The sequence below is a fragment of the Ornithodoros turicata genome, chromosome 2, assembly GCF_037126465.1.
Source record: "Ornithodoros turicata isolate Travis chromosome 2, ASM3712646v1, whole genome shotgun sequence".
NCBI classification, from domain to species: domain Eukaryota; kingdom Metazoa; phylum Arthropoda; class Arachnida; order Ixodida; family Argasidae; genus Ornithodoros; species Ornithodoros turicata.
In genome coordinates, this window is record NC_088202.1 from 105,628,965 (window position 1) to 105,654,122 (window position 25,158).

Consider the following 25,158-nt stretch of genomic DNA (forward strand, 5'->3'; position numbering starts at 1 on the left):
GTTTTTCTACTATTCTTTGGAAGGCAGCAAACATGCCGTCGTCGCGTGGTTCTCGCAGTGCACGAACAACTGCCCAGCAATACGATGGCCCGATGCATGCAAACCAACGGTAATTTAGGGTGTAGTTCCGTATCGGGACCACTCGTTTTTAAAAATTAGTTAGGGAGTTAGGAAGGTAAATATTGCAGAGAAGGGGAAGAAGGTCATATACTGAATCTAAAAATATAAGAATTATAAAATTCTATGGACTAGAACTTTTTCTATATGCATTAATTTCAACAGCCCCATCTGATTCACTTTTAGCGCAGGAGAAACACGGGAATGCTAAGCCCAACGGAGTCGAAACTTGCCATCTTGCAAGAGGTAGGGTCGTTGAATTGGGCTAAATCTCCCCCCCAATTTAGTCAGGTTAGTCTAGGTTAGGTTATACAAATTGAGAGGGGGGTCTGGGGGGCGGTTCCCCCCAGGCACGCACTCTGCGGTGCGGGCGTCGAGACTGTGCCTCGGGTTAGATCGCAGAAGGTCCTCAGTAAAGATGGCGGATCGCCTTCCAGAAACGGGCGATAAAATTAAATTGTTACGTTTCACGCAATATACGAGGGTCATTCCTGTTTAATTTCGTTACTAATTAACTCCTCTTTCACGTAAAAGAGTTTTGATTTTTGTTTTTATTCTTATTCTTTAAAAAAAGCCAGTGATCCCGATACAGAACTACATCCGTAATTTATTCCGAGAAGCATTTTCGTTCACATATACTTGTCATCATCGGGACAGAGACTGGGAAGACTTAGCAGCCAGGCTGAATGTTGTTGGAGGTGCCGTGAAAACCGTGCCGGCGAAAGCGGCCCCACATTTTCCGAAGCCGTGTATTATACCAGTATCTGTTCTTCATTAAACCGCCCCACGTCTTCCTGCGTGGCGAGTAATCTGCACGAGCTCCCCTCTACGTTTTACACCTGCACATTGTGAATATGAGTTTGTGGGTACGTTTGTGTGCGTGCGTCTCCAGGCATTTTCTTTCTCCCTTTCCTTCTCGCGGTAGTTGATGTTATTAAAGCACTTGTCGCTCAATATTATTTTGTTATAATTTTGTTACCAGCTAGATCATGAAAGTGCCAATCTTATATAAAGCGCTGAAACAAATCGAATATACCAGCTTCTTAAGATTAGACCCCGGGTTTGAAAATACACATTCAAGGGGATATATGTTTATACCATTAGGTGCAAACAATATACCTTCAGGGAGGTATAAAATTACTTTACCTCGAAGCGTTTATACCTCAAATGGTATGCGCCCTGGGACAAGCCGTTTATACCCTAAAAGGTATAAAATTTTCTAACATTGTAGTAGGTGGGCTGCTCTTTTTGACAGGCGGAATAACTTCCTAAAATCTATTTCATTTAACTGGAATCCACCTCGACGGTTACGGCTGCGTGGTTCACAATTCGCTGCTTCCGTTATCTTCCAAGCAAAGAAACCTTCCGCCATTTTCTTGTTCTCTGTGGGCGCATGCAACGTTAACGTCTTTTCACCTGGGTTACCCTCTCGTATAATACCGATCACGGTATGTAGTTTGCTTTAGCAAATCACGGGCCCGCTAGGCCCGCTGCAGTCTTGGGTAAGTTACTTCTAAAAAGTAACTGAGTTACAGTTACAGTTTATCTATCAAAATAGTAACTAAGTTAGAGCTATAGTTACTTTCTTGGTCGACTAGTTACAATTACAGTTACTGAGAGAAAGTAACTTAGTTACATTACAGTTACTTTTTATAAAAATGACCGTGAGAGGGTGATACAATTGTTAAAAACATACATTTATTTGCATTTACTGAAGTGCGATGAAAGTTCTCTTCCATTGAACCAGAAGCAGTATAAGTTAAAACGCGGTTACTCCACACGGAGAAATACGACATGTGCATGCGACCTGGCGCATCGCGGTGAAAAAGAAGAGCACTGTGACACGCGTTTTGTAGCGTGTAGAGAGAAAGACATACACAAGAACAAGGAACTCGCCTCATGATGCTTTTTCAGGTCTGAAATTGCCGTCCTCTTTGCCGAGTGCGTCTTATTCCATAGCTTGCACCTTACAATTATATTATTCTCGTCCTTCTATGATAAAAACTCGAAGGTTGCTTCATTGAGCGGCCACAGAAGCTTTGTGATAGCAGCAACTGGAGCAGGATTAGCCATTGCACTGAGCACAAGTGAGCACAAGTGAGCTGACCGGAAAGTTTCTCTTTGTGCATAATCATTCCCTTGTCCATATCCGCTCCTTGCACCATGCAGGTGGAGCCAGTGTCGCATGCCCCCTACTGGCGCTGTGCAAAATGTTGGGTAGTGAAGGGTGCGTATCCTCGCTTGCTTTGACTACACGATTTGACTGCGTTGCGGCTGTTCCTGGTCTACTTGGCCTAGAAATAGCTAAAGTTGCTGATTGTTGTTATGACACGGTTTCTGGCCCATGAACTTCCTGGACAAATTTTTTGATAAAGTAGCGCTGTCAAAGGGTCAAGAACCTCTGAATGCACATCACTCGACTAGTGCTGAAGATGTCCTGGTGCATTGTCGCAAGGTGTGCTGGCTTGGAACCATGCCAAAATCGCCGACTTTTGCGGAATTCTATTTCCGCACAGATGTAATCTCAATAGTTGTCGGTTTGTTGAATTGTTATGTTATGGTTGAACAGTTATGATATCGTTATGGTTACGGAGGGAGGGGGAATGGATATGTAGAGTTAAAACACGCGGAGAGGTATGTCACAGCTACGTTGGTCACTGGGTTTGCATAAACTATTCACAAACCGTACAGGTGATAGCAAATTTTCTCAATTTTTTTCTTTTAAAAATCAATCAATCGATAACAAATTTCGATTAAAATTGCCATGGATACTGAGCTGGCGTTTCGTTGGCCTGGTGGCTGTCTGGCATCAACGAAATTATGTCTGTGAGAGCCCACTGCACAACTTTAATAGTACACTCCGCAGAACCGTTCGAAATCAAATTTCGAAAATGCAGAACTACACCGCAATTTTTAGACCTTCTTTCATAAAACAGTAGACAAGACGACACCTTTAGCTTAATATTACGTAAGGTCTTTTTAGTTTGTCGGTTAAAGAGCCCTGTAATGAGAGGAGTGGATTTCCGCGTATTTTGCTGCGCACTTAATATTGAGTTTTAGTATAACGTACGCTGTCTCGTTTGCGCACGTAAGGGACAGGTTGGTGGTTCTTCGCACGCGCAAGACATAAACAGGGCTTTGCGCATTGCGCAGAACTAAGACGCTACCCATTACGTACGCAAAGGCGACAGTGTACGGTATGCTAAAACTCACGATTATTTATTACGGGCGCTTCCTAAGGATGACCGTGTAGCACCGCAATTTCACCTCACCATCGAATTTTACAAAGAATGTACCGAAAGAGAACACCAACCCATCTGTCAGAAACCAGAAAAAAATAAGACCGACCGCAAAAAACAAAAACAAAAAGAAACAAAGAAAACCGTAAAAATGTCAAACCTACGGGAGAAATTGAGAGTATTCGAGTCCTCCTCTATTTCGGCGAGGTCTGCCTTGCCAGAGTCATGCCTGGCAAACTTGTCGCGTCTCATACATGTTTCATTACAAAAAATTACGAACGTGCAGTGTAACTTTGTCTACCGTAGAGCCACTAAATAAAGGTGCGCTGTACTGAGCGATTGTAATAAGCTTCACTTTAGTGGATACTATTTAGCGAGACAAGTCTAACCGAAGGAAAGTAGGAGAGCCGCCCCGAAGTTACTACCCAAATGTTAACATGTGGCTGGTAGGGGGCGCTCCAGCTGCTGGAGAAACTCTACTGCAAGGAGCGGATCCAAAGGAGCCAGGACACCCATTCTAGGGCAGTGACACTGTTACTCACATATGACGCACTCCTACCGTTGAGGGTCACTAACTTCAACTAATTTCTGTTCGCAAAGCTGGAATTCCCCACTTGGTCAAGAGCCAAAGGCACGGGGCACATACCGAGTACGGATAAAAGCAAGGAAGACACTGTTAGGGGGAAATAGGGGAAGGTAGAGTAAATAAAAAAAAGGAACGACATTTATTTAAGTAACTAGTTACACTTTGCAGTCACTTTCACAGAAATAGTAACTAGTTACAGTTAAAAGCTACTCCTCTGGAAATGTAACTTGTAGTTAGTATAACTAGTTACCCCTAAATGTAGCTAGTTACGGTTACAAGTTCAAAGTAACTTAGTTACTACCCAAGACTGGCCCGCTGTGACAGCCTCGTTTCCTCGTTATACGTGCAACTTCGTTATCATGAGATAAACTGATGTTCTGAGGCTGGAACAACATAGAGGGGACAGATACACACAAAGCCTCAAATTGCCTAAGAAATCAACGATGAAAGATGAAAGTCACTGAAAAGGTTAGCCAGCTGTGAGAGTGAGAGTGAGTGGCTGGTTTGTCGTCCCTTCAGATGACGCACCCCGAAAGTCGCTGGAGAGGCGTGTTAGCTTAGCTCAATTGGTAGAGCCCTGGACCGGCAATCCAGAAGATGTGGGTTCGATCCCTACAGCTGGCTAACCTTTTCAGTGACTTTCATCTTTCTTCGTTATCATTTTTCGTTTCGGTAAGCTAACGATACCTTATGTCGGTTCGTTTCGCTCGCGCAGCGATTAAGCGGTAGGACGGCTTGTCGGTGTTGGCCTCACTCGTGTAGGCAGCCCAGACTTGTGCTCGTTACTCGAAAAAAGTAATTGATTACCGTTACCGTTACTTCTACGGATAAAGTAATTGATTACCGTTACCAATTACTCGACTCCAAATGTAATTGAGTAATGAGTAGAAAAGTAACGCGTTACTCCGGTCGTTACTTTGCATTCACGCAAAATATACCCGTCTCTGTGTGCATCAAAAAAGAGAGAGAGAGAAAAAAGAAAAGGTTCAACAGCTTCACAGCTGAAGTAACACGAAAAACAAAAACGTGTAGGATCTGTACAGCTTGAGACAAAGGTTTACGGAACATGGCACTTGCATATTTCTTCAACGGAGTGGCCCCCCTGTTGCTATCAGGAAGAGATCGAATGAGGAACGGGCTATTTTATTCACATCTCAGTATCTGTGTCCGCTGCACTTTCCTGTGAGATTGTCGTCCAATAGAGAAACGCGACACCCTGGTGTTCCGTAAACTTTTGTCCCAAGCTGTACGTATACTGTATTTATCGCTCGGGAAGACGTTGACCCGGTTGTGGAAGAGCATTGCGTGGAACTTCCCCATGACTCCCTCAACCTCCAAAGCTTCAGGTACCACCACACTGGTGTAGGAAGAGATTAAGGAGAGTGAGTCATAAATTTCAGAACATCACTACAATGACCTTCGCTTGCTATAGTAGAACGGCCCAACAAAGGCTGACGGTACGAGGGGCTTGACTTCAGGCAGAGCACCTCAAAGATAAGTTAATCTCTGCCGGAAAAGTAATCAATTACTGAGTAATCGATTACTCAGAAAACTAATTGATTACTCGAAAAATTACTTTGACAGTAACGTAACTGATTACTCGAAAAAATGCTCAAGAAAGTAATTGATTACAAGTAACGCAATTACTAGTAACGCGTTACGCACAAGTCTGAGGCAGCCTCACCGCTGTAGCAGGGAAGAATAGGTGAAGATAAAGGACATCGAAGAACATGGTGGTAATGGAAAGCAAGGAGGCTAAGTTCGTTCAGTGTAGAGATAACTTTATGCAGCGAGTATCGGAACGCTCCTATTGGAGCTGCGCACGGTGCTGCAACGAGTTATCTCTACACTGAACAAATTTAGCCTCCCAAGACAGCAAAGGGTGATAGTGAGTGTGATAGGGGCATTCGATATAAAACACGAGCAGTGGTCGCTCACTTAAAACGCAGTGCCAAAGGCGTCTTCGCGCAAAGCCTGTTTCCAAAAGGAAGCGCGCCTTGCCACGAGGCTCCAAAAACATAACTCCCCACAGAACATGTTCCAGGACAACACTGCACAAAATGACACTCTTATCACTCACGATTTTAGGAGAGAGCACGACAAACTCTTTCCCGTAACTATTAAGGCAAATGCATTGTCACAAAAAGGTCATACGCCTGCTCTCTTTAACAAATCAGTCCCAAGCAGCACAATCTACTGAAAGTCGAGTGCAATAGGGGTGGACGGTATGTGTCTTATCAACGTTCTTTGGTTTCACGAGTCTGTTCAAGGCCTTCCACCTACCCGTCCACCCCTATTGCACTCGACTTTCAGCACATTGTGCTGCTTGGGGTTGGACCGTTTTTCTCTTCAAATTATGAGTGATTGCGGGATCGTTCTCTGCAGTAGAAGGCATTGTTCGCGTTATGTGGTGAAGTTCTGGTTTTTGGAGTTTAAGGTTCTGCGACTCTGCGGTGTGGATACGCGCACAGGAGTACACTGAGAAATTCGTCACCACTAACCTTTTAATCAGCATTCGTGTTTTGTTGGGAGGTACAGTAAACGCCGGAACCCTTCCTTTTGTTGGCATTTACTGGAAAAATGAGTGCCTCTCATTTTTCTGGGCCACAACAACAACGATGACAAACACACGTACGCTTGAATCTCATCCTACATGCAACGAAAGAAACTGTGGAGAAGGGATATTGGGCAACAATATGCAGGAGGCTAGGCGCCTTTCTTCCCATGTTCCTTTCACTTCTAGGCAAGCCAACACACGGACTGGCGCTTATTCAAGCGGAACACCACTTTCTTTCTTGTCTAGCTTCTTCCCATACACCAGCAACTCTCTAAGTTTTTTTTTTGTTTTTTTTTCGCCCAATATTTATTTATCCGCTTCGCGTTTCGCCTGCATAATATTCGGCGTACAATTGCACCTCCCCTTTTATTTGCTTCGTGCAACTTCCATATCGTGTGTATACATTCTCCGTGGATCCATCAAGCACCCGGGACAAAAGTTGGACAGGGCCCTTTGTCGGCGCGGTGACTTCTCTTGGTGCGTTTTGTTTTCATTCGATTTATGTCCTCTGCTGCCAAGAATTTCTCTCTAGACAAACAAGGAGCGATGACAGAAAATAAATAAATAAAAAGGGAATGTGCGTCTCGGGAGAAAATGTTCAATGGCGCGTGCTCGTAGCATTGCCGAGAAATGGATGCCGAATTTGAATGATCGGGGATGAAAAATGCGATGCTATATTGGAAGCGAATGTGTTTGTAGGCAGGTGGTTTGAACCGGCTCAATTTCGCATACATGGCACGTGTGACCATTAACATAATGTTTGCGTGCATGCTATAATGAAAGTTCGAGTAAGGAAACTCGTTTTAGTTCCAATTTTCTAACGTAGTACGTCCGAAATGTTCAAGCGTAAAATGCTGATATGCCGATTGGACTTCATTGCTGCGTGCGGCAGTGTACCTGCACAGGACACTATTATGGATGCAGTACCTGGGCTGCAGGTTCGAATTCAGGCAAGAGACGTTGGAAATTTTGTGGCACGGTTAGTTCATTGCAGTTGCAACTGAGGCGTCGCGCATAGTTGCCTTAATCGCAGAAGTTTGTTAGATTGCAATTATATGTTATATATATATATATATATGTCTAGTGCATTGTGTATGTAAAGTGCATTGTGAAATAAGCTTAAATGTTTCCATGTCATCGTGCTTCAGATAGTATCCATGCATCATGCACATCTGGACACCCACGAGTTCCGAAATTCGTACAAAAGATCATATTAATTTACGTTAGTAGCTAGCTAACCAACTATTTTACAGCTTTTCTAACAGATGACATTCCTTTTCTATGCGCTGTGTAGGAAGCATGGGCACCCGCGGCTCTTTGGCCCCGGTGGTAGTTAGTATCCTGACGGCGCTCAAGGTTCTTGACGAACAGGGACATCGGTTGACCCTACAGTGGATCCTCGGCCACACTGGCATTCAGGGCAACGAGGAGGAAGATTTGGCGGCGGCTGCGACCCACCGTATCTCCAGAGCCGTGTCCATTATCCTCTCCAACGGAGATAGAAGATTCTACTTGTCTGCGTTGGTGTCACCCATGGCCCACCAGTAATGGCTCCATGACATCGCTCAATGGTCACTACTCCATGCAGTGGACCCGCCATTATCATTTAAGATGCCAGGTGGCTTCCGTCGCAGCTTTACGTCACTTCTGCGGCGTCCACGACTCAACGTCGCCTTCACCCCTGTGTTCCGGGTTAAGCTGGTTTACAGTAACACGGCGCTGTGCCCAGCTTGCCACACCCAAGCTACGATCCTCCATATCATCGAGGACTGTTGCCAGTACACGTGTGAACGCCGGGTGTTTCGACGCCAACTTGAGTTCCTAGACCATGGACCATTCAGCTTGTCCAAAGTACTTGGCCCATGGAGCTCCCCTGCGCATCAGCACCGGGCTCTTCGCTCCGTTTTTGCTTTCGTGCAAGCCACTGGACTCCTCGAAGAGCTCTAAACAGAACTCCGACCTGCCGTCGCCTTCGCGTTCACTATAATTCATCCTCTCATATTAACCGCTGTGAAGTGGGGGGTAGGGTCCTGTGGCTAGCACGGGGAATACATCCCATGTCATCATCACTTCATTTATTATTGTTGTTGTTGTTCTACGCGTTCGTCTTGTTGGTTGCAACATCTTATCCTCAAAAGTACGCCTATTTGTGCAAAGGTGAGTCCGGGCAACAGGTCAAACGAGATAGCTTAACACAGTTTTGTTGCGTTGTCCGGGTCGAAAAAAAGAAAATAGGGAAAAGGCGGAATCGAAAGGGAAGTTTGGTTATTGTTGCAGCCCGGACCTGGTATGATTATAGCAAATGCATACTACGGGGATTGCTATCGGGAGAACAATGCGCTGAGCAGTACGTAATGTCCTTTCCTGCATATCGAAACTGGTCGCTATGCAGAACGATGGACATGCATCACGACAAAGTGTTCCCGTTGGAAACCTGTGTAGCGGTTAGACGTAGCCTCACAGCCATTGAAAACCGACGCACGTAGGTTTAGTAGATGCATCGACTACACGAGGCAATATTGATCTACGATACACAGCGACGAGCTCACATTGCGGATAGAAACGATCCCATGAGGAAAAGCACAAAATGTCCTCGTGTTTCCCCCTGCTCACGATGGCGATGTATTATTTGGCGATGTATTATTCTCCGTTACGAAACCCATCCCCCAGCTGGAATGCGCTGGAAGTGCTATTTGGTTAGATTTATGTATTCTGTGTGCGCGTAGTTACACAGAAGCTGCATACATTTTCAAGAATGTAAGTCGTCGATTGCATAAAATGTCATCACTTTGGCATACAGAACATAAACGGCTGACGGTGTATGGGTTGTGTTGCCGTATCTCGTTTGCCGCGCTTCGATCGGTCGCTGTAAACATAAGGAACTAAAAATCATGCTGTTTTCAAATTGTTCCATAAGAATTCTTATACTTGAACGCGCACAATAAACATATCGCGTAACAACAGCAGCTATACGTGCACAACGATGTGATGAGATATCGCATAATTTTCTGATTAACTATGGGCTAATTAGATAAACTAATGTTTTAATCGAACACAATATCGAAGACTTGGAATAATCTACAACGTTGCGAGGACTTTCAAATTTAAAATTTCGTACAAAAGGCTCTATAGCGGAAGTGCTTCATATAATTAGTTAGAGAAAACTTGCACGACGCAAAAAAAATAAAAAATAAATAAAAAATAAAATTGAGAAAGAAACTGCGCTCCGAGTTCCTAACACATAGCGGCCTCATTTCCGAAGCGTTGCGGCTGCTGCTTTGCTCTCTGCTCTACACCATATCTCTGCTGCTAAATTGACGTCTGCTGTCTATCATGCGTCGAATCTTCCAAAGGGTATGAGAGTACCGAGCTCATGGCTCTAACCCAGAAGACAACGCCCTATTTCACGAGCTTTATTGGTAGGCCATCTTCGAGGTGCGAAAAGCTTTCTCGCACTTAATTCTCGAATCTGGAACGATTCAGCATTTTAAACATTGTCCTTAAAAATGGTGTACTTCACAACTGACTGAATATCTTCCTTCTTTTTTTTTTTCCTTTTATATTATAAGGGGTCTGCCACAAACGTGTCTGTTACGAAGTTCCGATACACTTATATTTCCAGTAGTACAGTAATTTTGTTGTTCTTTCCGCTTCTTTCCATTGTGCCCTGAACATAATAATTTCATCCAAACGAAGAAAACGAGGTCTGTGCGATCTCAGGTGTTCTTTCTGGCGTTTTAGTGCGACTCGCTTTCATTGACGAAGTGTCATTCAATAACTTTATTTACCCTACTTTGGATCATAGCGCAACTGCAATCAAAGGAAGCTTGGTCGGAGCGGGACATGTACACTATATAAGGGATAGACCAAATCATTGCAACACCGCTGAACCGAATACAGGCCGGTGGAGGACGGAGGAAAATCAGGGAGCCCTACGCTGTAGGCAAACGGTGGCTGAGGGTATGCATGCATCGATTCTGACCCACCTGGCCTCTGAGACGACGCGACGTGATTGGCCAATTAAGCTGCCGTCACCCTTGATTAAGGACCCGAACCGAAGAGCTCACGATGTTCCTGCAGAATTTAATTAAATTGCCTGCATATATAACATTTTGCCACCTCCCCAGCTCCGTCTACTCTTCTCATACCGTTCCTAATGATATCCTTTACAGAATTCTCTGCTTCGGAAACGTCTATTCTCGGTTCTTTTCGTGAGCAGCGTTTATTAAGCCGATGAGCTATACAGTTACCTGTGGACAGTGTTTTAGGCACTACTGGTACAAGAGGAATTAGGTGGAACTGCGTTGCGTAGTCCATGTATAAGCTCAATACATACGCTTTCCACTTCAATTATGCGCACGAACTGAAACAGACAGGACTTACACGTCGCTAGTGATGGACGCTATGCGGTGGCAGCGATTACAGTTTGCCGATTCTCTCATAACGACCTTCCTCTGGTCCGGGTTATCTCGGTATGGAATAGTTATAACTGCTCTAGACGGAACCGGTTGGTGTAATCCTGATAACTTCTCGCGCATTCGTTATCCAACTTATAGAAGCGCCCGTTCAGCCTGTCCACGCATGCCGAAGCTACAGCTAATCCGGCTTAGGAGAAGGATTAGCGCCTAGCAATTACCAGCACCAGTCTCCTACTCGGCAGAGGCTCGTAATTACGTTGGTGCAACACGTGAGGACGTTGAGAACGTTAGCGGGGAAGGGCACGTTCTCCTTCTGGCTTGTCGTTCACAGGTTGGGAACAAGGACGGCACCGCCGGCATTTGTTGCGTTGTGCAGCGGAGGAGAATGTCCCGTCCGTAACAATGTCGCTCCTCCTTTCGCCCCTCTCTCTCCCGCAATGTTATCTGGTGCAGGGGTGGGCAGTAATACTTTTTTTTCTTATTATAATACTAGTACATAATACTCCACAAAAACAAGCATTATAATACTAATACAAATACTTTTTGACAATGTGTATTATAATACATAATACTAATACTGGATTATAATACATTGTGGTAATAAAGGAATACATAACTTTTTGAAAAGCCCATGACGTACACAACATTTATTTCACAAGTTACAGTGCCTGTTATATGAAACAATAGATGCATTACTGATTATTTGGCCTTAATAACATTTTCTCAAAAATTCAGTGTTTGAGTCAGTGGTGGATCCAGGGGGGGGGGCGATCTCCGCCCCCCAAAAAGGTCAGTTTAAACATTGGATTTCCCTCTCTCCCCTCCCCCACTACGCGCCCCGACAAAGAAACGCCCCCCCCTGATAATTGCATATTGAATATGCCACAAGGCGTCTAAGTCCTGTCTCTTTTAAGACAAGCCAGGGTTTAGGGCAACTGTCCCTCCTGAGCTGGCTCCCCTCCCAGCGTGGGAGGGGGCGAAAATTTGCCGCCCATGTACCAGAGGTAGAAGTCGGCCCTGGTTCGTACATTAACATTGGAGACAAGCTAGAAACACTTCTGATTGTTGTTTTCTTCCCTGGTAATTTTTTACTAGAGAGGGGACACTGACTAATCCCCAGAGGAGTAGGTGTTCAAAGAGCGGATGACCTAAAACGTAGGGTGTGCTGACCCGACTGACTGGATTATCACCGTGCTGATAGCGCATAGGGGGTGAACAAACACGTGAAAATTCGAGAAGTATTACTGGACTATATAATACTTGTAATACGCGTTTTTGCGTATTATAATACGTAATACAGATATTTTTCTGAAACCTGCATTATAATACGTAATACAAATACAAAATGTGTTACAGTAATACTATTATAATACAAAGTATTGTAATACATGCCCAGCCCTGATCTGGTGCAACCATGACAAGCGAGGCGATGTCTGCACCGCGCTACGATGTCAGCATTTGTCGAGTCGTTTCATGAAAACTCGTGAAAATTATACTCCGTGCGACAAAATTTACCGACGTAAGTCTACCGGCGCTTTTCAGTATATACCGTAAACCGGAAGTTCTAAAAACAGGTATAACAAGAGCAACAAATAAATGAACAAGGTGAACGACGAAACTTGTCAATAATTATGTGGCTCACTATTACAGGGCTCATTTGTAAGTATATGATATGAAATGAAGAGGTGATGAGTGAATAATGGTCCAATACGTAACTTCCATAGCAAAAACACAAAAGTCACTGCGCAAAGTATAAAAGTCACAATATGGGGTGTACGTTGAAATAAGGTGATCGAAATCCCTGTTGCAAAATAAACTACTGTATAATGTATAAGTAGCTATAAATAACTACGTATAAATAAAATATATAAAATGCACAGTCGCGCGCGGGAATCTGCCAAAGGCGAACTGAGACTAACTTGGATATAAGAATGCAAACACCGAACCTGGACTAGCCTAATAATAAACTAACCATAGCCTAAAAGTGTGCTTGGGGGTTCATCGGTCAGCTTCCAGTTGCAGAAGAGAGATAATTCCACTTTTCACCAGGCCATTCTGCCATACCAAGGCATCTCACCATCATATAAACGCATTCCAGCATCGCCTTTGCCCTGGTGGGGTGTTGTCCCTCTTAGAGTCAATAGAGAAGTTCCAGGCCTTTCGTCGAAGAAGTCCTCACCTCCTTGCATGCAGCGACAGCTGAGCTTGGAACTGATCCAACGTCTGGATGATCGCACGGCGGTATATGCGAATGGCTCCACAATACCTACAGGATCCGCCTCTGCCTTCGTTGTACCAGCGTCGAATACTGCGCGCAGTGCTCGACTATCGCATCGAACTTCATCGACAGCAGCAGAGCTACACGCTCTTCTTCTAGCCATAGCGCATATCTCGTGCGCGCCTTCCCAGGGAAAATGGGTTATTTTTTGTGATTCTAAAGCCGCTTTAGAGGCCCTTATGACACCGGGTACACACCACCTCTCAGCTCCTGTACTTAATGACATACTAGTAGCGCACCAAAAACAGTGACCGCTGGCCATGACGTGATTTTCCGGTGGATACCTGGCCACTGTGGGATCACCGGACATGATGCGGCCGATCACAACGCCGGGAAAGCACATGGAAATAGTACATTCCGCAGTGTTTACTTCACGAAAGCGGACGCCACGAGTGCCTTAAAGTCTCTGCTGTCAGCCATAAGCTGTCAAAAGATCAATGGTTTTGTGACGGGGCTGGATCTTCTCTCCTGCACCGGGTTGACCCCGAACTAGCCCTGGTTTTTCCAACATCCATGCCAAGGCAGCTTACGTCATTGTTTCACAGGCTCCGGCGCAATGTACCATACAGTGCAAGACTCCTGTACAGGCTTGGGAAGGCGGACTCTCCTAATTGTCCAGTCTGTGGCTCTATCGAAGACGTCGAACATATTATAGTTATGTGCCCAAGATACTCGGATTGTCGTGACAGACTTGTAGCCGCGTTAGGCCGGGTTGACAATCGACCCTCCGGAGTGCAGAAGGTCCTGGGCCCATGGCCAACGAGCACTCAACTGCCAGCTTTGCGAGCAGTTACACAGTTTTTAAGAGACAACAAGCTGTTAGACAGGCTATGAAGCTGACTGTGGCGTTCGTCGCCGCTTCGCGACATCTCCAGTGGGTATGGGTGGATGTGTCTGGCATTCCTTTCCCTAGGTGATCTGGGGTAGCCGACCCTCGTGATGAGGGCTACAATCCCCATTATTTTCTTTCAATCATCATCAATAAACTAACCGACATGCTGCGCTCCCTCGTGTCCACCCTGCTAAGCCTGACGGCTGCTAAAATGTGGCTTTCGTTTGCTAATACGACTTGACAACAACAACAACAATAAATGGTGACGATGAGATGGAGAGACATCGAAAACACATGAATTTGAGTGGTTAAATAGAGATGTCGTGTTTTTAAAATACGGCATATCATCTTACGAAGCAATCGAGCATTCTCCTTGATCTTCCTTGTTTTGAGAAGTGGATTTCGAGATCGGGGATTTCGCGACTGGGAATATCGAGGTGCTCCCGCATAATATTAGGCCAAGGATTTAGCACTGACGCCAACGTGAACGCGCCAGTACTGTTTTCCAACAGGTCTAGTAGAACCTCTCCTACATGATGATACAGATCACAGTCCATGATCGCATGCTCGATATCTGCCAACACAGCACAGTCAGAGCAGACCACCGTGTCGTCGCGGCCAAGCCTGTGCTGAAAAAGTGGGGTAAAGGCTACTCCGAGAAGAAGCTTGTGCGTCACAGATAGAAAGTGTCTTGGCAGTAAATTTGGTAAACTGACGGACAGCTGAGGTTCTACTACATACATAATAGTCCTGGAGGGGGGGATATATTTATTAGGCCTATATAAAACAATAGGAGGGAAAGGTTAGCCACCGCTACGGCGGCTTGCTATTCCCAGGAAAGAACGAAAAAGGAAAAAGAAAGACAAACAAGAAGAAAAACAAACAAACAAAAAGGAAAACAAACATGAAACTGGTCACAGTTCACCCAGAAAGCCACAGATCCGCAGAAACTGAACAAGTACCTTTGTCACCTGACTATATTGTGTGGGGCCTAGCAGCGTAGCTATAGGGATAAGTCCGAAACCGTCAGGCGAGCGATGCGCGACCGTAGGAGAAGACGATGTTGGTGGTAACAGGTGCAGTGGAGCAGCAAGTGCGGGATGTCGCCTTCAACATGACAGGTGGAGCAGTTCGGGGACGAAAGGTGGTCCATCTTAAAGAGGAGCAGTGGAGTCCGCGCCACATTCAATCGAAGCCTGTGAACCAAGGACTCTTCCTCCCTGGGGTAGCGGCCTACCAGTGTGTGGGCCATCGTAGAGTCAATCGAGCGCAGAAAAGGATTCGTCCTGGCAGCGTCTTGAAAAAAGGCCTGAGAGCTATTTCTGCAGTATCGGTGAATGGCTAGCCGGCAGGCAGACGGGGTAAGCAGGACAGAAGTGACATACCCAGCTGCACGAGCACACCTGGCCGCAGAATCGGCGAGGCCATTCCCCGATATACCAACGTGGCCCGAAATCCACTGGAACCACACACTGCGACCTAGAGACGACAGTGTGGCGTGCAGGCAAAGAATCTCCGTGTAGATGTCGTTGATAACTTTGGGCGAATACGATGTCAGGGCCTCCAAGGCTGACTTACTATCCGAAAGAATAGTCCACGCTCTTGGTGTCGACGAAGAGATGTACCGCAGAGCAGATAAGATAGCAAAGGCTTCTGCTTCGGTTGATGACAGCGCGGGCAGCAGCTTGAAACGGCGCTCGTCTGCCTCCGCAGGAATGTAAAATGCAGATGATGATCCATCGGATGCCACTGAGCCGTCAGTGTAAATTTCCCTTCGATTAGAGTGCAGGAAGTAGAGATGTTGTATGCCACAACAGCTGGGACATGGCTCCTGGAGGGAACATCCTTACACCACTGCTGATATGACGGGGGCTTTATCGTATGTGACAGGCACATTCTCCCATCCCTTTTAGAGAGGATAATCCCATTTAGGACAGTCACCGTCGTTCCAGACAGAAATGCAACTGCCGCAGCTCTATGCGCTTCTTCATTCCCACAAATACCCCAGCGACCAGGATTCCACTGTAGCGATACACGATTACCACTAGGAAGTAGCAAGCATGGTATAATGGTAGCATTTCTTATGACCTGAAGTCAATAGGGATGGTGTTGCACACTGCTGGTGCTTTTACATCAATCACCGTTCTTTAATTGGGAACGCAGAGCTCGCTGGGCGGCGCGTGGGCGTGAGTGCAGCTTCGCGAGTACCAGTGATCCATTGGGACCTTGTGACGAACGGCAAACATGACAGAAACTGGAAACACGACCAGACATCACCTGCGAAGCACCACTGTGAGTGTGACTCACCCTACGTGTAACTCCACTCCAATTACCATTTTACCCACTGTGAGTGAAAATGGAGGCCGCTTCCATCATGTCGACGTGATAAAGCACACTGCGAAGAACGAAGAAGGATGCTGAGAATGCGCATGGAGGCTCTCTATTCTGGAGGCTTCGTCGGATTAGAGCTAATCCGCACTGTAGTCACAGTACTTCATGACACACATGGGGTATATGATACACAAGGAAAAAATACCAAAAGAGTTGCAATTTTCACTCGCCTTTTGTTGAAGGACGTTCTTTGTTGAAGCTTCTGCCTTCTGTAATGGTTTCAGCTCACTAATTATGCGCGAAAGATCCACGCTTCTGCATTGCGCATACCAACTTAGAAAAGGGCTCGTTCAACGCAGCTTTCGTTTTCGCCGTTTGTGTGTACTACATCTCCGGTGGCCGACCGGATGAACTACTATCCCCATCAGTTACGACGCACCCGCGCGTGTGTGCGAGTGTGTATACTTCACCTTTTTCATCATCATCCCACTCATATATTAACCCACACGCACTGAGGTATGGTACCGCAATTGTTGCGGTGAATCACCTCATCCCATCATCATTCATGTAGTTGTTGTTGTTTGCGTGTACTAAAAATGTCATCTGTATGCCGCTCATAGCCACAGTTGCTACGCGGCGCTAACAAGGAATAAAAAGAATGAAAATAAAAATGTCATACCACAACTGACTCGTTTCGCCTCAGTGCTGTGTCCACAGGGGAACACCTATAGGCTTTTCAAGACATCGTCGCAGAAATATGGCTTTTCCGGATTCATGCCGAGAACCGAGGGCATGATTATATCGCACACTGTTGAACCCCCCCCCCCCCTCAAAAAAAAAAAAAAAAGAAAAGGAAAAAAGAGATCGACGTATAACGGCCCAAGTTCCTCACAATGTTCTCTCCACTTTTCGTGATTAGGGTATCGTAAGGGTGATACATGTAATAGAATGAAATGCACATAAAGTAGTATGTTTGTCCATATGTGATCCGCCTGGCGGGTCCGCCTACGAACGACCCACCCGGGCGGTCATTCTCCAGTTGATCGATCAATCTAAGAAGATGTTGCCGTGTGGTTTGTTCAAAAGTTGAACGAGTGAAGGCAGATTCGAGAATGAAACAGTCCCTGTTCCAAATATCGGCGGCTCCCAACGTTAGGCTTTGCTTTCGCATTCTAGCGCAGGTTTCTCGAAATACCAGTTAGACGGGGAGTGAACTTTTGTTCAGATCGCATGCAGATCAATATTTTGTATTTGCGCTTTTTATTGATCAGATGCAGATGTTTCCATTGCACTCTCTCATCAGACTGGAATGGAGGCAGTGAGAAGTGTGACAGGATTGAAGAGCTTCGGCTCATCGTCGTATCTACATTTTATGTGAGTGCTTGTGTTCTACTGCGAAATCGTATCATCCGCCTTATCCGCGTTAACTAAAGTATGTTCCTTGCGTGAACAGGTCGTGGATCACAACGAGCAGTTAGGTAAGCAACACTCTCCTAAAAGATACGAGTAGTTGCAACAGAGAGCCCAAACAAGAGATTACATACAAAAATTATGCCCTAATTATCTCTAAGTGCATTCGCCAAGGCGTCTTCTTTGTTACACTTGTTCGCCTCTGCTGGTCCACATCATGTGTAGCGTGAGAGGGACAAGTGACTTTGGCGTGTTGTGGCGCTGCAAGCGACGTCCAACAAAAGACAAAACGCAATCCATTTGAGGCGCGAGGCCATCTTCTGAATGATAATTGGATAGTGCTCACAAAGGCGCTGCGCTAGCATTAATTGCTGGCAGAAAATTATGATACACCGCTATCGCAATTTGCCTGCCTGAATGAAAAGCACTCGCCTGGAATGAGAATGTCTCATATCTCTAATAGTAGGAAAGTGGGGCATTCCTGAATCGGTGGTGGTTGTAGCGACGGCTTGTCGTTGTTGCCCTGACTCGTGTGGGCAGCGCCATGACTAGATACGAGATGAGATAAGAAGAAGGAATACATGTCGAAAGTTGGTTGGTAGAACGAGTCGGAATTAGTAAGAAGTCTTTTGTGCAACGAGTATGGTGACAGTAAACGGAGAGTCATTAGTGTCTGTGCGCACGGCCCGCCCCTCTCAAGGAAGCAGACTAGGCTGCGTGCTTCCGAGTATCTTTTGGCGAAATAAGGGTGGAGGACATCATCATTCCTGAATCAACAGTCTGACACCTTCATTCAGAGGCCTATGTGGCGCTTCTGTTACGGTTGTGTCAGTTACGGTCTTGAGTAAGTCGTGTTTCATTCCATTCTGCATTTTGTTTTCGTTACAAGTGAAAGAAGCGATGAAGGCATACAGGAGAAGAATCACACTCATTGTAGGTTGCGAAGGCGCAGCAAAGTTATAACACTAGTCTAACTCATGCCTACTTTTGCTGTGTAATAAGACAGTTTCCTCACTATTTCCCAAATAGAGTCTCTCTGGCAGTGATGGCCACTAACTACTTCTACAGTAGTTAGTGGCCATATACTGACGCAAGCTAAGACTTGTTCATGCATGTGTCTTTTCAAGATGCAGAAACAGTGATGACCTGAGTACACCGGGATCGAATTTCACCGGCAGTCAGCCTCTGTGTACAACTGTTCGACTGTTCTAGAATGATTGGGAGTACAAGGTACGGTACGCCACCAGGATAACGCAAGCCGCAGAGTGAAGTCTCATGCAATATCTTGCATGTACTTGTCAGCATTTCGTAAATGATTCCCAGGAGCAGATTTGTTGTCAGTAATTCAGATCCGTCATGTTGTCAGTACTCACATCCGCATTGACAGACAGCTGGCTTAACGAAGCAAACTAATGTTTCCCGACTCTGAGTAGTTGTGAAATACTTTTGTAATTTGTCATTTAGCCATAATAAATCTATGTGTTCCATACTCGGATTTCATGTACAAGTGTGCATGCGTTTATTTTATCACAAACACAATTTTATTTCCATGCCTGTACACTGCCACTTCTCTAGAAGTACATGAGCTGGGGCCCACGGCGATGCACTCAGCGAACGGGCTTCATCAACAGGCTACACTGTTGTGAGGGGAAGAGCGCTGCAGAGGACTGGTAACCCATAAAGCGGGGTACAGCGCCTACGGGAAGGGTTACGATTCGTAACCCATAAGGCGAAAAAACTGCGGCCTTGAGTGTCACCCTTATGTGCAGGCCACGCCTACATAACCCGTACAATAGGGTTAGACCATAACCCCTGATGTAAGGGTTAAAAAATGATCAATTTTTAACCCTTACTATGGGTGACCAGATTTAGAGTGTACTAACTACTTCGCGATAGAGTAGTTTAGCTAGTAGTTCAACTACTTTTCAGGGGAGTAGTTAAACCTACTTCTTTAACTACTGCAATGTATTTTAACTACATCTATAACTACTTAATGTTGTCCATCAACAACAATTCCTTGTACTGTTCTTGGACACCTAAATATGAATTACAGGCAGTGATAATGATATTTAAAATATAGTCTTGTGACTACGTCGCTTAATTCATATACTGTCATAAAATCCACTGCCTGTCTCTTGTATATTATGCGCTGACGAAAGAGCTTGCTGCGGAAATATTTTCTATGGAGTGGAAGCTTCCGCTATAAAGGTACGTACAACATACGACGGACCATGTACGAGATTTACACTCAGGCTCTTTGGTCACAGATCAATGCGCCACGCACAAATATTGTGGTGGGTGCCGACTGCTCCACTGTGGACCGTAAAATATTTTCGCTTAGCCACGATGATCGATCACGTAGCCATCCTATGCGGTTATGTGCACACCAAAGGTATTACGCAGGCCGCTACGATCGTCAAATACAAAGCTTGCGACGGGATTCTTTCTGTGCCTACGCGATAAACTAAGTTGCAGAATTATTTCACAGCAAATGCGGCTTCACTAGACAAGCATTAAAACTGAAGATTTAGTAAACATGCACGGCAAAATTGCTCTGCACTTCCCTGCTCATAAAACAAGTAGCTCAAGGTAAAAGTCGGAAGAACAATCGTGCTGTAAAGCATGCGGCAAAATCGGAGTTGGCGCCTGCAGTAACCTAACTACTGTAGTTAACTACTCGAAATAGTAGTTTAACTAGTAGTTGCCACTACATTTCTACAAGTAGTTGATAACTACTTTTTAACTACAATCAGGTAGTTTAACTACATGTAGTTAACTACTGGCCATCACTGCTCTCTGGTGATGTTAACGAGGTCCCGTAGCTTTGTGTCTGAGATTATACCACTCTATCACGAGACTGGGTGGTGAACCGGGCTCGTATCACGGTACCCGCTGTGCTGTCAACGGTGTACTCCTCTCTCTGTCTTATTGTGCCCTTGTTCAAATTTTTTCCCCGCTGTGGATCATGCTAAGCCGATACCAGCTACACCAAAATTTGGGCACAGTTCCCTGTGAAGTCGGCCCAAGACGCACGATACTCCCGAGCAACGTGTCACCACAGCGGTGGTGGTGATGATGGAACTGCTTGCCGTAGTCGGCCACGTTTAGGCGGGCAACATGCCACCGCCACCACCGAAGTTGCACGAAATAGGTCCCTTTCACACGGCGAGCAACTCGGAATGTACCCTTTGCGGTGCTGTTTCCGGGAAGATCTTTTCTTAAAACTCTGAATGTCGTATAGTGATCACAAAGCTCACCAGGTGGCGCAAAAAAAAAAAACGTAATTGTTATCATTTTCGTCCAATCGCAGTGCGACTTCCACCCATTGTGACGTCGGCTATCATTGATCGCACTACCACGACGGTAAATGGTGACGAAATTTATTTTGTTTTAATCTATGCATTTGGATATGCATGCGCTACCTATGTTGTCTCGTCCTTGTTGTTTTAGAGGTTTTAGTTGCAATTGGATTTGGATAGTCTGTGCCTGCTAAATATCTCCGTATCCTTCTGGATATGCTTCGCGATAAATTCAAGTGAAGCTGTTAACAGAATGCGCGGGTTGAAAAGCTCGGAGAACGAACTACACACAATATTGGTTGCGGTATCGGTTTTTCGCTCGCTCTTGCTGGCCTCACGCGTGTGGGATCCCCTGTACCTTGACTTAGTGCGCTATATTTAGATCGAGGGCTATATATCGCTTAATAATTCAAAAGACTCGGTAAGTGCGCTCCGTTTAATGGCGATGGCTCGAATGAGAACCATTCCCTGACGGGCTTCCGAAGGGCCGAGAGACGATCCACGAATGAACGCAGACAAACAGTTCATAGCTGCTGTTGAAAAACTACCGCGATGTCTTTTGTAACATTTGTCGCATCGTTGATTCATAAGCGTGTTGACCTGTGCCTGTCACTTCGATTAAAATTCGAGACGGCCGCACCAAACATCGGCAGTGCGTCTCAAATGTTATGAGAATCTATGTGTGAAAAGCTAACGTGCGCTGTATCACATGCAGTCTGCAGAGTGTTGTCGGGTCTGGCATGAGGTCACGGAATATTGATGTGAGAGGAGTGGCAGGAGGGTACACTGTTGCGTTGAATTCTAGGGAATCCAGTGCATCTCTTGCTCGTCCGCGTGCTCGGATAACGATCGATTTGCATACCTACAAATACCTTAACAAATGCGACCATACGAGCGCGTGCTGAAAAGTTCTCGGCCCGGCCCACTTCCAGATATATACAAACACGTGCTCGTCACCGTTGACGTAAAAATCGAGACGAAAAAGAAGTGAAACTGTATACAATTTCCCTTCTTCGTCTCGCTTTTTCGTTCGGCTATCAACAGAACCATGTCTACCACGGGCTCAAAATTTGCAAAGGTTGAATTTGGTTGAAACGTCGAACTCATCGATACGTGGTAAAAATGTGAAAGGATGCATAACGAAACGGGTATCACACACGCACAAAGCGACCACTGGAACCCACGGTTTGCCTGTAAACCGTACTTCTTCTGCCTTATGTCGAAGTATTCTGGAAGCCAACTTCAGCGCAGAGTGCACACTAGGATGACAGCATGACGCACATGTGAATATCAAGTCCGCACGGATGCCTCAAGTTCTAAGCAGTAGAGCACCACACATCAAAACACGCGCTTTGGCAAGTCTGCAACTTCGAAACTGATAGAACCCCGGTGCGGGGGAACTAAAAGAGACGGATCAAAACGGAGAGTCCGTCTCCTTTAGTTACCCCGCATTGGGGTTTTACCGATTTTAATGTAATGTCACACCAAACAGCCCGGTACCTTACCCGTTTAAGCGTGCACCTTCGAAGACAGTGCCCTCGTGCGAGCGCGCTTAAACGACCATCCCAGAAACTACATCCGCTGCTCTCATCAAAGAAATAATTAAAAAAAAAAACGGCTGTTAGAAACGCACAGAGTGCGAACATACTTCAAACAAATGGTGACTGTTATGCAAGGCTAACGTCTTTAGATGCTATTGAGAATCCGTTCGCACCAGATAATGTAAATTGCGCGTATACGAGGTCTAAGCAGAAAGTTACGGTCTGAAGCACGTCGTTTATCAGGCGTTATTCCACACTTCACGAAAGGCATAAACTAGTTTCTAAACCGTCCGCAAATGGCGCCTAAGAACGCACTACAAGTGACACCATGTGAGAATCTATAGAAGAAAGTACACTTAGGCACAACTCTTGAGGGTCGTGAGTGTCTTTCCAGCCCTCTAAAGTGCTGCTCGGAGCTGAAGCGGAGCCTCACTGGAAGGAGCTTTGCAAAAACGTTGTCGGCAAAGTAAATAAATTCACTTCACCGGGGAGAAGACGTAATCAAACGACATTTTTGTGGCACTGCGTACGAGTGCACGCTACGTTATGTTCTTTGAAACGATAAATAATCTAACTGACTGCATCAGGTATGACAAAGGCGACAATAATTGTTGAGGGGATATCTACGAAACAGAGATGAACCGCAGGCGTCTCCCATTGGCGGGCAATTCGAATGCGGAAGACATCGTGCGCTGTCTGAACGCATAATGTTACACATGCGATGATGCTCGTGGTTGCCAACGAGTTTATGACTTCAAATAATGATAGTTCAGCTTTTTATTTTGATTGCGCAAGAGCAAGTCGTTTATGCTTTTACAGCAACGACTTCGCCGCTTACATACACACACACACACATACATTGGATGGTAATGGGCTGGGCGATTCACCGCCGCTGAGGCGGTACACTGCCCTATTTCGCGTTGGGGGAGGATGAAGGGATGATGATGGGGCTTTCAAAGAGCCGTCGCCAGACCGGTGGAGCACAAGTACTCCGCCAGAAGACGAAGGCTTCGCCGCTTAGCATACAACAGTGGTCCCCAAACTTCGCTACCTTGCGCCCCCCCGATGTTGCGATGCCATAAGCTTTTCGATTTCAGCGCGTGAATAGTAATACAGAAATCCGAAAATATTGAATTCCTATGAGACACTTGGGTGTACTGAATTAACGGACAATTACACGCCTAAAAGCCGTATAGCATCCATGTCACATTATGAGCAGATGTAATACCACCGGATACGGGAGACGAAACAGCTTACATGGATGTCTACTGAAACCTCTCTTCTCCTCGTGCATTTTAGTCCGAACAAGGTCCGTGGGGAAAAGGTGCCCTTCCTACAAATATCGCGTCCCTGTTCAGAGAGTGATCGGTAAGTGATCTATTCACCGATACGTCGCAAAAATGTGACAGAGTGTATAAAGAGACGTCGATGCGAGGAGAGTAAGCAGTACAGGATGAACGAAATAGCAGCCTACCATCAATCACGCACGCCTCGGTGACCAAGACCGCCGAATAAAGGTCTTAGTCGTGCTTCATCCACGTACTCGGTGGTGTGCAATCGCGGGAACATCCCGGGTCTCTGGGTACGGCTAGCAATCTCGTCTGCATTTAGCGTCTTCTATCGATCATCTGTCTGACACTTCTTCATCGTGCATCGGATGAGCCTGTCTCTCAGTCGAGTGGTTCGCGTACAGAACAAGTTTCAAGGGCTTCTTAGCAAGTTCAGGCCAAGAACCATTTATAGTGATACGCATGCGTACTACGAAATTGCACCGCGGCGACAAAACAAGTGCGACGTGATTCACTTTGATTTCTTCACCTCCCTTCTGTGGAAACGAAGCCCTCTAACCACCTCACCACATCACAACGTTGCTATCGTTCTCTTTATGGAGTATTTCGTTACGGGACAGTTGTGCGTAACGGACGGAAAGGAAGAAATGGAAAGTAAGTTTCGGGACTCAACGTAAAGCTTATCATGAAGCGAACTGCATTTCCATTCACCGTACCTATTAACCCCAGGGCTTGTACATCCAAGCCTATATCGTCATGCTATAGATCATCTGTCACGAAACGCAAATACGGTTGTCAGCCCCATCTATGAGCGTTAACGTCACACGCAAGCATTCTACAAACCCGCAAGCACGTCAGAGACGAAAATCCTACCTGTAGGAAGTGTTGACACGTCCACAGCTATTGAAGCACATGGCGCAAGAAGAGACGCCGCAGACAGCACGAGCGACACCCAAAGCGCCTGCATCACGCGGACGATAAGAGCCACCAAATCGAGACCGGGCGCCAACCTCCTGCCTCTCTGGATGAACGCACCGATTCTGGATTTAAGCCAGGTTCTTTCTCCTCCACTCCTCGCCCACTGTCCTTTCCGTCCATCCTCCTTTCCCCCTTTCGTGACGTCGCCGGTTAGGGCCCGGGTCGATATCGAGCCAACAGAGGGGAGACAGTTGCAACACAGAAAACTTGTCCGAATCTTTTCCCCGGATGTGGGACATTAGGAATAGCGGAAACTGGGACAGCTATGGCGGAAATGAGTCTT

The 25,158-nt window shown here is 45.9% G+C and overlaps 1 protein-coding gene across 1 annotated transcript in view; it reads right to left on the reverse strand.

Moving 5' to 3' along the window:
* Nucleotides 1-24,940, reverse strand: part of LOC135383929 (uncharacterized) — a 242,917-nt gene extending 217,977 nt beyond the window's left edge. The window contains exon 1 of the mRNA XM_064613212.1: nucleotides 24,771-24,940. Coding sequence (XP_064469282.1) covers nucleotides 24,771-24,864 — 94 coding nt within the window. The 5' untranslated portion in view covers nucleotides 24,865-24,940. The remainder of the gene's footprint in view (nucleotides 1-24,770) is intronic.
* Nucleotides 24,941-25,158: the final 218 nt, after the last annotated feature.